General features: G+C 39.8%; 1 protein-coding gene across 1 annotated transcript in view; it reads right to left on the reverse strand.

Annotated features, from left to right (window-relative positions):
• Positions 1-1,096: 1,096 nt before the first annotated feature.
• Positions 1,097-13,833, reverse strand: part of LOC106488616 (cGMP-inhibited 3',5'-cyclic phosphodiesterase 3A-like) — a 299,848-nt gene continuing 287,111 nt past the window's right edge. Inside the window, exons 24-29 of the mRNA XM_067306237.1 lie at positions 10,528-10,723; positions 9,339-9,504; positions 8,703-8,887; positions 4,658-4,722; positions 3,314-3,431; positions 1,097-2,225 (exon numbers count right to left, since the gene is read on the reverse strand). Coding sequence (XP_067162338.1) covers positions 2,006-2,225; positions 3,314-3,431; positions 4,658-4,722; positions 8,703-8,887; positions 9,339-9,504; positions 10,528-10,723 — 950 coding nt within the window. The 3' untranslated portion in view covers positions 1,097-2,005. The remainder of the gene's footprint in view (positions 2,226-3,313; positions 3,432-4,657; positions 4,723-8,702; positions 8,888-9,338; positions 9,505-10,527; positions 10,724-13,833) is intronic.

A 13,833-nucleotide genomic window follows, 5' to 3' on the forward strand; every position in this document is an offset into this window, starting at 1 on the left:
GTTCAGCCAGTCCTCAACCCACCTCACTGTCCACTCATCTAACCCATACTTCCTGAGCTTGTCTATGAGGATGTTATGGGAGACAGTGTCAAAAACCTTGCTGAAATCAAGGGAGACAACATCCACTGCTCTCCCCTCATCTACCCAGCCAGTCATTCCATCAGAGAAGGCTATCAGATTGGTTAAGCATGATTTCCCCTTGGTGAATCCATGTTGACTACTCCTGATCATCTTCTTATCCTCCACATGCTTGGAGATGGCCTCCAGGATGAGCTGCTCCATCACCATTCCAGGGATGGAGGTGAGGCTGACTGGCCTGTAGTTCCCTGGGTCCTCCTTCTTGCCCTTTTGAAGACTGGAGTGACACTGGCTTTCTTCCAGTCCTCAGGCACCTCTCCTGTTCTCCAAGACCTTTCAAAGGATGGAGAGTGGCCTAGCAGATGGAGAGTGGCCTAGCAGCTCACCTATGTGATAAGCTGTGGAGGCCATTGGTCCTTCCTCCAACAACTGCATTTTGTGAAGTGACTGGTTTAAATCCTTCCCTTCTGCAGGGGGTTTGGTGCCTAAGCAGCATCCCTGTCCTTGGGGAGGAATCTGTTCTATTGAATAAATTAGGTAGTTCTCTCTCTAGTGATCCACTGTAATCATTTTTCATTGATAAAGCTCAGTAAACCCCATTCTTATATGTCTATCCCTTCCCATGCATCCCACAGGATAGATTCAGCATCTAACCTCGGTCTGCAAGCTCAGGTAGGCAGCAGGGAACCTACATTCACTTCTGAGATGCAAGTGATGGGGCATGAGGTTGTTTTGCCAATATTATGATGAATGGTGAAGCCTGCCCCTAATTAGGCACTCTAAAATACTTTAAAGGATGTTGTCTGTAGTGGTACTGACACTATCTCAGCATATCTCAGCATAAGCTGAGACTCTGTCCCATTCTAAGCAATTCTCTATCGAACCCCCAGCCCCCAAATTTATCAAACACCAAATATTATTGAACTGCAAAAATTACATATAGAGGGCTGCTATCATACAGTCTTTGTTCCAGCTACTTAAATAATACAAATTAAAAAGAAATGCCCCAAATCACTCAGTCTTTGAATTCATTTTATTATTCCAAGAAGTATTGTCATAGCTTTTTTAAAAATAAATCACGTGTGTCTTGTATCATGGTGTTATTACACTGCATAAAATGCATTGAATTATTCAGTACACTGAGTATTAGCAAGTAGGAAGAAACTATTGGAAACCTAAAAAAGCTCTATTTTTCATTCCAGTTTCCTTAGGAAGATATTCTGATGGAATCTTTGACTGTTGTAATGACAATTTACATTACTGTTAATGTTGTGCTATAACAGAGCTGGAGTATGCTTGAAAAGAAATCCCTAACCACATTTGATGGCCCAAGTGTTATGGGTAGAATTGATGGGAAGCTCAAAGCCTGCAGCTGGTTTGTCATTCCACCTTTCTGCTGCCCCGTGCCAGGCTGCTTGCAAGGGGGAGTTTTGTGTGAAAATCAGTGCAGAATATTCTCTGCCCCTTCCATTTACAAAGTAGTTTTTGTGCACCAGTGCCCTGAAGGGCTGATAGTAAGGCTGAGTGCACCATAGCTAGGTCCTGCAGCCCGTGCATCACCTCTTACATGCAGAAGAAAGCAAAGGGGCAGCAGCAGTGGTTGCGCCTAGACCATGAATGAAGCTGAGGGGCAGCCTTAAAGCCTGCTTTTCAGCGAGGGAGCAAGCTGCACCCCCTTAACCCCAGCAAATTCCCTCTGTTGAGTTTCACTTACTTGGCAGGACAAATGTTGAGCAGTGTTTTCAGAGCTATACATATTCTAAAATGTTTGTCTTTTGTCTTTGTATTTACAATGAAAATTACATAAATATGAACATTTTCAGGGTGGATACTAAGAGGACACCTCACTTAAAGAGCTTCAGTGATGATAAATTTTTGCCTGGAACACCACTCACTAGATAAAGTCACTGTCAAAATCTCAATCTTCTTAAAGTCTAGTTTCCTTTTCTGGCCAATAAGTTGTCTGAATTAAATGGTCATTATTGACAAAATTATCTTTCCTCTTCTTTGTCAAACCAGTGCCTCTCCCGTTGGCTGAGACGGTCTCATCTTGTGTAGAGGATCTTTTCCTTAGGACCCAAAGGACTGCGATGCTGAAGAAAACAGACATGGTGCCCAACACCAAAGTCAGTCCCAGATAAACGTATCTGTGAGAGAAAAGATCTATCAGACCTATCTGGAAGGCAATGTACAATTAGAAGGCAGCCTGGCAGGACGGACACATTTATATTTTTGTGAGGTGAAGCTGAGTGAGGAAGGAGTTCAAGCAAGGCAGCAAGGTGATGACGCTGGCAGCAAGAGATGCTCAGCTCACCCAGGTCAGGTATTGTGTGGACAGTGGCAAAGAAAGTGTGTCAGTCATTGACTGTCATCCTCCACTCTAATGTGCTTTGGTTAGAAGAATGCTAATATTTCTAGGACGATTAATATATTTTTTGGTTGCCTCACCAGCAGTACCAGTGATACCAATGGCATTTTTGATTTACAGGCAGATAATAATGATGACAATAACAACAACAACAACATTAATAATGTCTCATCATGCTTTATTAGTAATGAGTCTGAAATGAGTTTTGTTCTTTTCTTCTCTGATGAAATTTTCAAAAGAAGATGTACCCCTCTTCTCATGTTTTATTTTTGTGGGGGAGGAGGGGAATGGGTGACAACTTACCAGCACCCCTGTTCTCTTGTTTTCCTTTTACCATTGTTATTCCGTTCTCCATGTCAGAGTAATGCCATTCATGAATACAGTTCATATAATTACTCTCCTCTAGCAATGAATCAATAAAGACATCACAGAGCTTAAGCCTTTCAATAAGCCAGGCGTGCTTCATGGCATCTTCCCTTCCTTCTTGTGATCCAGCTCCAATAAGGAACAATGGTGAGGTACAATAGCTCCCTCCAACCCTCCCCCTAGCAGAGCTGCTGAGAAAATGGGAGGAGTTTTAGTAGAAAAATGAGGATTAAATTGAAGTTTTTTTGGCTAAAAATGAAAAGCCATAAATATTTTCAGCAGAAATTAAAATAATATCAACCAAAAAAGACTAAACCAAAAGAGCACTCAAAAAAATGAGCATTATTATTATCATTATTATCATTATTATTATTATTGCTTTTCAGACTCTTTCATTCAAGGTAAAATTTTTCACCCAATTTATTTGATGCAAATTCTCCTGCCAGTGCTAGTCCATTGTGTGTAGAGGTATTTAAGGAATGAATTGACAAGAGTTGTTACCTGAATGCACTGGAATCATAGAGTCTACATGCTCCTCTTCCCCCACATCTTTTGCTTCCCCATTTCAGGCAAGTGGTATCTATTGCCACTCCAAAATACACTGGGGCTGGAATTCCAGCTGGATGTATTTAACAAATAAATAGAGGAAATAACATTACTTTCCAACGTAATCAGTTCTGATCTAGAGGCATGCTAATGTACAATATAAAATAAGAACGACACTTCCACACTCTTTGCTGTTTTAAGAAGTTGCATCTTGCATTCCCTGCACACACACACACCTTTCTGCCCTGCGTGAAATTAGGATGGGGCATAAAATGCAGAAGAACATCAAAAAGCCTATTGAAGTTGCCAGAAGGAGCACTTACCATGGCTTGGTTGCTTCGCTTTGTAGAAACCCTCTAGAAAAAGGGGAAATATTTCTCCTTCCATAAGCACAATGGAGTTTGTTCAGATTGGGGTGGTGGTGGTTGTTTCCAACATGCTTGCAGGAGTGGGTTGAGAAGGGAGAGAGCCAGTGGAGCTGGGAGCCTGCAACATGGGTGCAAGTATCCTGAGAGGAGCAGGGTCCTCCTGCAGCAGGGACATGGCCGTGCTTATGGGTGATGGAAAGGAAAAGCCTTTCCTTGGGTGTGGAAGGAGACAATGTGGACCCTGGGCAAGCTAGGGAGCCACTGAGGGTTGCTGGAAAAGAAAGTAAGCCTGGAGGGAAGAGCCCGGCTTACAAAGATGTTGTAAGAAAACAACCGATACCTTGTTTTGTTTTTGTTTCATCTGCCTCACCCAGCTCATCTAAATTTTCTGTATTTAAATAAGTGCCCTGCTTCTTGCTAATTGTTATCTTTTCTAATAAGACCTAGAAGATTTTGGAGCTCTCAGTTTCTTGGCATCTCATGGCCCCCTTGCTTTTAGAGAAAGCTTGCAGGCAGCTCTACCACAGGGCTGCAGTCAACCCTGACCTCAGGAATTCCCCTAGAACCTAATGAAAACATGCCTGAATAATGATCACAAAATATTCTAGTACAGACTATTAGGCTTGTTATTGGATAAGAGGAGGCAAGAAGTAATTTTGATGTTAGCTTCATAGCCCTAAGACAGATCCCTTGTCACTTCTATGTACTTTGTCAATCTACATTTTTATTATAAGTATGATACAGCTGTAGGGTTTACAAAATATACAGTTGCTCTCCTTTTCCCAAGCCTCTTCCCTGTGTTTCCCTTTTTTTTTTTTAATCATATAATATTGACTTGTCAGCTAGAAGTAGTTCTTTCCAACAGTCAAAGATTAATTCTGGGATAAGTGACTAATAAGGACTACATTAAAATGCACCCAACCAGACTTACCAAGCACTCTTACTGCCAGGGTATAGATCCCAAGTGCAAATGATTTCAAGTGTGGTTTAATGCACCTAAAAATAAAGAAATCAGTGTTAAGTAGAAATAAAGAATTGACTGTGCATAATTTGAACACAAATAGAAAGCATGAGGGAAGAAAGAGATATTACTTTTCCCTCCCTAATGCAGCTGACTTTAGCAGAATTATAGAAATATGTAAATAATGTGATAAAATTAAAATTGCATCTAGGAATTCTGAATATCTATACTGAATACCAAATTTTAAGGTGGCAATGCATTTTCAGATAAAAACAGCATATAGGAGTTAGGAAGAGAGGACAAGGCTCATGAAATCAAACAATCATCTCATTCAGTTAAGCACTCGATAAAATTGTGGATAATGACCCAGATTAATAAAAAGCATTTAGGCAGACTATGTTAATTTCCCTGTATCTAGGATCAGGATCACACCTTCTATAAAGATAAATCTCTGTCTCTGACAGAACAAACCGTTTGCATTCAAACCTGCCGTGTGAGCCCAACCACAGCTCCTGAGCACAAACCTAAGCCTTTCTGGCTCAAGTTAACTTTAAGCATGTGAGTAGTCCCAGTCACATGGTTAAGCTGGGATGTGCTTGATACCTGCTGAGGCTAATACATGTATTTCATTATGGTAATGTATAAAGCTCCCTGTTGTGTTAGTCTTTGTATTCAATATGAAAAAAATAGGCTGATATTCAGTTACTATCGATTATAAATAGCATTTTGGAGGTACATGCTACGTGCTCTGAAGTAGGATGGACTCAGCTTGCACAAAAATTCATGTAACTGGAAATACTTTTTAAAAATTTATTAAGACATTTCAGAACTAGCTATTTGGTCCCCCACCAGACATGATTTATTATTTTCCAATGTATCTGCCAGGATAGCATTAAGAGCCCTTATTGTGAATAATATTCAGATCATCTTCCCTTGATTTAGTGAAAATGTAAAAGGACACAAAGGGCATGTATGGAAAACAAGACCAAAGTATTGACACAGTCAAAAAATCTTTGTACCCATTTCATTTTGCAATCTGAGGGCTTCATTCTCTAATGCTCTGATCATGGATATTTGTCATACAATCTGTTATAATTGTGGCTTACACAGGCATTGTCATCTCTGCAAAAATGGATGTAATATGATATTGAGCCAGAGGAACAATGCTTTACTGTTCCTATAGGAGCCATGCTACACAAGCAAGTCTCTGCCTGGAAGCCTTTTTAACCCAATGTGAGGACACAAAAAGCAAAGAATGGAAGATAAAACCAAAACCTGGATATGTTTTATCTGTTCTGTAAGGTTTATATCCTGCTAAGATTTCTTCATATAGAATATAATACAGACATCTCTTTCAGGTGGAAAAAAAATTGTTTGAGCATTTGTGTTTTCCACAAAAACTCTAATTGTTCAAGACCCTAAAAGCTAACCCTTTTTTGGGAGACCTGAGACTTCCTTTTCATTGCCTAATGACCTTCTATTAATCACTTGTCCTTAAACAACAGCAATCCAAATTGCAATTTTTTCCCCCAAACTTCAGGACTTCCCCAGGTTCCTTAGCAATTGTTATTGGTCTAATACCACTGAAAGGATATTTCAGCAAATGATTCAGTCACTAGCTTTAAGCATACTTCAATGATTTTACTCTTGTAAACCCTTGAAGTAAATGTCACTATATCTTATAGGCTTTGGGGGATTTGGCTCTATTCATGTTTTACAGCAGGTGCAAGGATATCCCATACTCATCTGAAAACATCAATGTGCCCAAGCCCAGGAATCTTATCAGAGCTGGCTGAATACTGAAAAATTTAAAAAAAAAGATAGTGGCGAAAAATTACTTAAAAGAAGTCTGAAATTTGGCTTTGGGAGTACTTGTTTTCAAAGAGCATTTATTTTCTTTCTGGAAAAAAAAAGCATGTTTTTTGTTCAGACAGATTTTCAGGAAAAGCCAGTCGTTGATGGATTTCAGAAAAATGAGCATGAGCTTAAAATGGAATTGTGCCCTCAGGTCATTTGCAAAGAAAGAAATGGATTGAACATATTGAAACATGTTTTATTTAGCTGTGGAACAGATTCTGGTGCCTTTTTTCCAGCTGAGGAACATATAACTTCTCAATTTCAATTAGACTGCTCTCAAAGTAGAATGATTTTCAACAGGAATGAAAGGTACTGGAACAGAACCAATAAAGCCCTCTCTCTGATTTCATATAACAAAATGCTTTAGGAACTTTACTGAAAACCTTGTTAATCTTCTCCAGATAAATCTGTTAAGCAGCAAGTCCCTGGAGAGCAAGCACTTGGGGCTGTGAAGTCCAGGCAGCCCCCTATGATTTAAGCTTGTCGGTGTCCAGCTAAGAGCATCTTCTCCCAACATTTCTCCAGTGGAGACAGGACAGATAGCAAGTAGTTGAGCATGGCAGCGGTGGTGCCATGGCCCCATGTGGTACCACACGTATACATTTGCTACCTTGTGTTTTATGGATAAAAAGGAGACGTGACATGTGGAGGTAAAAGGGAAGGAGACTGCAGCCCAGCACAGCCTTAAGCTCATTTTTATACAATAGAGAAACCTCCTGTGGCAGAAGCAACCACAGTGGGCAATCTGACAGAAATACTGATGGCTTTGCTACGCTACAAGCTCTCAGCTTGTGAATCATCTTTCTCTTGGTATATGGACAGCTTCAGGGTGAATGGTTTCACCTTTCAGCAAAAAGTGGTCTTAAATGGATTATAGTATGGTTGGTCTTTCTGCAGTTATTCCTTGGAGAGAAAGACACTGCATCTTTTTGCAATTCTCGATGATAACGCTGCTCGGGCTGGATGCAGCTATAACGTGGTTGGTTAAAGCAACACAGCTCACATGGTTTAAGGCATGTGTTTTACTGTCAGTGTTTGCGGATGACAATGGGGAAGGATCATCACCTCAACCATTTCTATAAGTCTCTGTGTGAACATTATTTCTGATTCAAGGATTGTGCTGGAACCACAGCTGGAGTTACATTTCTTTATTTAGGTTTTCCCATATAGCATATATTCAGCCAGTTCTAGCACCGGCTTCTTCTGTGTGGTATAAAGACACTGGCAATGAGACAGGGCCTGTTCCAGAGAATTTCATTCAAAAGCAAAGAGAATTTTAGGGTAGGAAAACACAGCAATAATAAAGCTTAATTACATATTTACTGTTGTTTCATTTGAGAAGTAGCATGTACCCATGTGGAAATAATTTGGAAAAAGGAACTGAAAAAGAAAGCTTTTCAATACAGAATGGAGCAGCACTTAGAATCCAAAAGTTGACAAAAATCCAGGTTATGCACTGGAAGTATTATATTCTGTTTGCAGTTTCTAAAACTGGCTTAAAAGCTTACACTTGGTGGTGGACAAATACTTCCAGCAGTTAAATAAGTAGTGGAACAATCTTGTGGGATACACACGATGAACTCACAATTGTTATGATAGCAAAAACCATCTCATGACAAATCTATCCTTATTTTGAAGAGAGAAATCTTTAAAGTAGCAATTGTATAGAAAAATATAATGGGCCCAAGAAGAAGAGCTGAGTACATATAGCAGTTCGGGTTTGTGTTAGGTCACCTCTGTGTACCTGTGTATTGGTATCCATTGCAAATGTGGAAAATTGGCTACCTACAAGCACATACATGTGTACACAGGCACATGTAGAGCTAATTTCCATTCACATGAAGGCCATTTCACACCATTCTGGTGGTAAGATGCATTAAGGTGAGTGGAATTTCATATAAATGATAATCAGCTCTGCTATATTATGTTTACAACCAGAAACATATAGAAGGTAGAGATAATCATAAGTATGTGTTTCAGTGGTAGAAAATTCATTGCCAAATTCTGAGGATGCCTTTTAGTACTGACAAACTATTTTAAAATCCACCTTGCATAGCTGAAAATATGTCACAGAATATTAGGAAGGGAGGAAGACCTAGTTACAGGTGTCAAAGCACCTTGAAAACATTTGGCAATGCTAAAAGAAATGATTGCTTACCTTAGAAGTAGTATGTATCCGGGTGTACCACCTATTGACAAAGTATATGAAGTGATAACCGATATTACCAGAAAATACAGAAACATTTTTGGACATTCATTTCCTTTTTGGCATGGTCCCACCACAGCTGAGGAGCTTCTTGAAGGAGATTCTAAAATTCCCACACAGCTGCAGTTATAAAATACCTGAAAGACAGCAGGTGAAAGGGTAACCATGATAACCAGAACAGAACAAAGTGAATGTTCATATCCATTCCCCATCATGTTTTTCTGGGTAGCCAGAAGTTTAATTCCAAAATGGAAAAAGCTTTACAACAGGAAAAAGTCTTTTTTTGAAGAAGAATAATTAGCTAATGGAAATATCTACTTTTGATGACAGCAATGTGTGTGTGTGTGTGTGTGTTTTAATGGTATTGGTAGCCAACAGCTACAAAAATCTTCTACATTCTCCATTTGGGATTTCTACTGGAAGCAGCACTTTAGAAAGTTTTAAATGTGGGTGGCAGATTGCTATAAACCTCAGGAGTTTATGGTTAGGGAGGATTTACCTTACTCAACTTTAATTCATTTACTGTGACAGAACTAGTTATATTAGGAAAACTACAACATCATATACAGAAATAGAAGAATCTCTTACAGTGTTTTTTCCACTTCTATTGGATGCCTGACAGCCGGCAAGACAAGCAGAAATGTAGGTGATTCCATTTTCCCCACATATAGGATCCCAGTCATTTTTGGAACATATGCAGCCTGAGTTGCACTCTGAAAACAGAGCTTGTTCATAATGAGTTATCTGTTTGGTTCTGTAGAAAAAGAGATATTGAAATGATACTTTCTAACAGATGTGAAAGAAATCATCATCAAATCATGGGTTATCCTTTCTGCCAGATGTACCTGAGGTTGGCCTTGTATTTTTAGTCCATTTAGGTGTTGTCTCTTTCCACTTTCACACAGGAGTGTTAATTCTTTTTTTTGTTTTTTGTCAAAAGTATTTTACTATTTCATATGCCTACTATGAGATAGTAGCTACTTTCTTAAGTGGAACAGCTAACAATTTCCATTCATGCATTTTCTAAGATTTTAATTATCGGAGGCTTGATGCCATTAAATCAAACCTGGACAAAAGTTTGATTGCTCCAGTTATAAAGAGAGGAGTGAGTTACTCATGGGACATCATCGCTGGAGAAGTTGGTAGGAAAATGACCAGAATGGGATTCACCCAAACTGAAGGGCTAATATCCACACACTGTCTGCCAGCTCCTGCTGAAGTCAACACTTGAGCTACTCCTGGGGCTGCTGTGCAATCAGAGATGGAAGGTCCTTACATAGAAAGAGCTTTGTAGAGTAATAGCAGGGGCAAAAATGACCAAAAAATGCCAGCCTCAGGTGTACCTCTGTGCTCATGGTTAATCTTTACTTCCTTAAGTTTTGGGTCCAGAAGCTATTACATGCCATGGATTGTTCAGCAGCACACAGAGGCAAGGACCAACTAATTGAATATTACTCCCCTACTGAGCTCCTCAGATTTCCAGGAATTTGTAGGTTCAAAGGATGGGTCCCATGGCAATAATAATTAAAAAGTAATCAGAAAAATAATCTGCACTTATGGCATAAAGCCCTCAGAGCTGAAAACAATCACAAAAGGATTTTGACACAATGCCCACTGGAATAGATGGAATGGTTTCCACTGCTTTGAATCAAATTTCTGAGAAGCATATTTAGGTCAGTAATTCTCCGTTCAAAAATATATTCCTTGTGGAATACAACGAAGAAGGAGTTTGCTTTGAAATAGAACTTTACACTGAAGTTTGCGCTTCCCAACATACCCGTGATACGACACGGTCAGCCCAGCCACATCCGAGTTCTCACAGCCCATCACAAATAATGAAAGAAGTAAAAGGTAACCAAAGAAAGATGATCCCAGGGAAAGTTTTGCAGCCCCTAAGACATTGATTCTGAATTTCTTCATGATCAGTCCCCCTGAGAATATGCCAAAGGCCACAGCAGGAATGTTGATAAGACCTGAAATCAAACAGAAAAATCTGTGTCAATAAAAACGTCCGTTCAATGAACTGTCCACCTCAATCACAAAAACAGCAGCAGTGCTAACATGAAGTAGCAAAATATGAAGCATCTTCAGTCTGAGGATTTTATTTGCCCAGATTTGGAATGTTTCTACGATGGTGCTGGGACTGCTTTCAAAAACTTGTTCCTAGAGAAATATTTCATTGCTAGTTCTTTGACAGATACATAATTATCAGTGAGATTGTATAGAGGGTCTAGATAGTGATCTGCCAATTCCTTAAGCTATGTGTTTTTCTCCACTATTAGTTTGTTGGTGGAGGGGTTGTTCGAATTCTGTTACTGTTGTAATATTCTGTAGTTGTGGTTGTAACATGTTGCAGTAGTTCTCGGGAGAGCTGCCCTGGGCACAGAGAAGTAAGCTGTTGTCTAGAGCATCCTACTGCCGAGAGCAGCCTAGAAGGCCACAGTCCAGGTGCACAGTTTGGCTCTCTGGGTTTTTGATACAGACCCTCTCACTGCCCCATTCATGTCAATATAATAACAGCAGGAGCAGCACAGTCCACTCTCTGGGGCTGTCCCACTCTGGCTTTCCAGGCCAGCTTCTCTCCTTCCCTTTTCTGCTGGCAGGAGTAGCCTGAACTCCTCATTCCTAGAGGGCAAATCCAGTTTTGGTCTACAGAGTTAAGAAATCTTGAGTGAGATCTGCTGCTTTTTCTGTTTTGATACAGCCAGGAATTATTGGCTGAATGATCCTGCTGATGATCCACTAAGGAAGTCTGCAGTGGGGGGAAGAGCTAGCTATATGCCATTGCCTCTGCGCACAGGAGAGTGAGGGCACAACTGGAAGATCTCTGTTTTTGGCTGCCGAAATTCTCCCTTGGGTGAGTGTTGCAACAGCAAGGAGATACGTATACCCCATGGCCCTCTTCTTCTACCAGGCTTCAAGCAATCCACTGGAAAAGCAGTGAAGATAACATGTAAGACTGGTGACCATTAATCCTTACCTGAACAGCTCTGCTCAAAGCAGTGTCCATATTGATAGACATGGACATCAAGACCAAAAAAATCCTGTTCAGTACATGCGAAAAAGATGTAAAGAGAGACCACTGTAAAAGATACTGCACAATCAAGCACGATGCCCTTTGCTGGATTTCATTGTGACTGAAAATAATTTTCCCAGCTTTACCATCCGATTCTAGCATATGAAATTCCCCATTTTCACAGGACTATGCATTTTGCAGCTTTTAATTGATGCTGACACCTAGTGGTACTGATCTGAGTGTATAAAACAAAAGGAAGTACAAAAACATATATATATTCATATAATAGATGATATTTAGGATGTTTATTCAGGCGTGTGGTGATATTAGAAAATGATTTCAAATGACTTAATTTTAAATATGAGTTCACAACATTGGAATTTCATCCTCCTGCTAAGAAATACACCCTTAAAGGACCTCTTAAATGGAGTCAAAGTGTATCCACCTGTATGCAGGAAAGAAAGCAGTGATTAGAAGAGATGCCAGAAGGTATATTTTTGTTAAAAATAGTCTTATTCTATCCAATAAAAACAGAGGTTAGTATTTTTTTCAGGAAATATTTTATAAAAATCCAGATTACTCAGAGGTTTCCTGTGTAGACACAGACCAATGCTTTCATCTTCATTTCAATACCATACCTTGGTTAAATGAATACTGCAAGTACTACTGACTTAAAGATTGCCATGAGATACTTGATTTGCATTTGTCTGTTATTTATGTGATTAGGATGCTCTATAGGAAATAATTTCTTTGAGAAGAGACATGTAATGACAAAACTATAAAACATATCTTATTCTGAGCAAAACAGTATACAACAAGATAATCTCATTTTTGTCACCAGCATATCAAGAGAGAGTTTATTAAACAAAACTGTCAAATGTGCTCCTTTTGGGCCTAGTCCTGTTACTGCTGGGGTTCAGGAAGCTACAGTGGGGTGGCATTTGGTCATTCTAAGCACATGTGAACACTGTACTTCAGGGGATTTCAGCAGCAGTATCCAAAATGCAGCAGACATAAACGGAGAGTCCTTACACAATCTCACGTGAGTGCCCTGCTCAAACACTTCCAACTTGCACATTTGCCTGTTCTCTTCTGCCTGTCAGGTGAACCTGGAATGGAAACTGGGAGCTGTGGGATACCCCAGACAGTAAATACCTTCTGCTTGCCCATTCATAGGTGCTTCTGTGGCTCATAGGTACTTATCATGTTCTTACAGCTAACTTTATTGCTTGACACTGGCATTGTGGGAAAAATATTGTATGCATATTTAAAAAAAAGCCATACAAACACAGCAGTGACTGTTTTCTTTCTTGTATATTCCTTGGTTCATGACTACTGAAAAATACCCTTTACAGGCTCCAGCCGTTTTTTGTTACAATGCTTCAAATTGCTCAGACAATTCCTATATCTATCAAAGAGATTGAGACAGAGATTGTTAAAAAAAAAAGAAAAGAAAAGAAAAAGGAGAAGGGAAAGGGAAAGGTAGACAGATAATGTTAGTTCTACTGAGCTCTCAGTTTCTTGGTGGAGAGAAAGAGACAGAAGACTGGGAGAGAAAGGAGACGGAGGAAGGGAAACCCCTTACTGCAGGGATGGCTGCTGAGCCAGAGACCTTTCGTAGCCCAGCCATCATATACCCTCTATTGAATACAGTTGCCTTGTCAAATCAGATGGATCTTAATCCTCAATCAGTTCGTACATACCTGAAAGCTTAGCTCCAGAAAATCTGTGAATACAATGAAAAGTACTGTACTGAACGCAGGGATTATTTTCTGGACTTTCCCTGGCCATCAACTACAGTTGAAGATTTCTCCTTTCTTATAGGAGTTTTGTGCCAGGAAATTCCAGCCTCTATCTTTAAGGAATTAACATAGCACAATGGATCACTACAGCTTTTCTGCACATATATACCTCTGTTGCAGTGCAACTAGTGCTGTCTTGAGAGCTCTGAAACAAGGCAGCTCCCTCTGTATTACATAGATGTAAACCTCTTTGCTGTCTCATGCTATTGAATCACTGGACCTCAAAAACTGAATTCAAGTCTCTTGTTTCAATAGCTGGGCGGTG

Source organism: Apteryx mantelli, chromosome 1 (assembly GCF_036417845.1).
Source record: "Apteryx mantelli isolate bAptMan1 chromosome 1, bAptMan1.hap1, whole genome shotgun sequence".
Taxonomy (NCBI): domain Eukaryota; kingdom Metazoa; phylum Chordata; class Aves; order Apterygiformes; family Apterygidae; genus Apteryx; species Apteryx mantelli.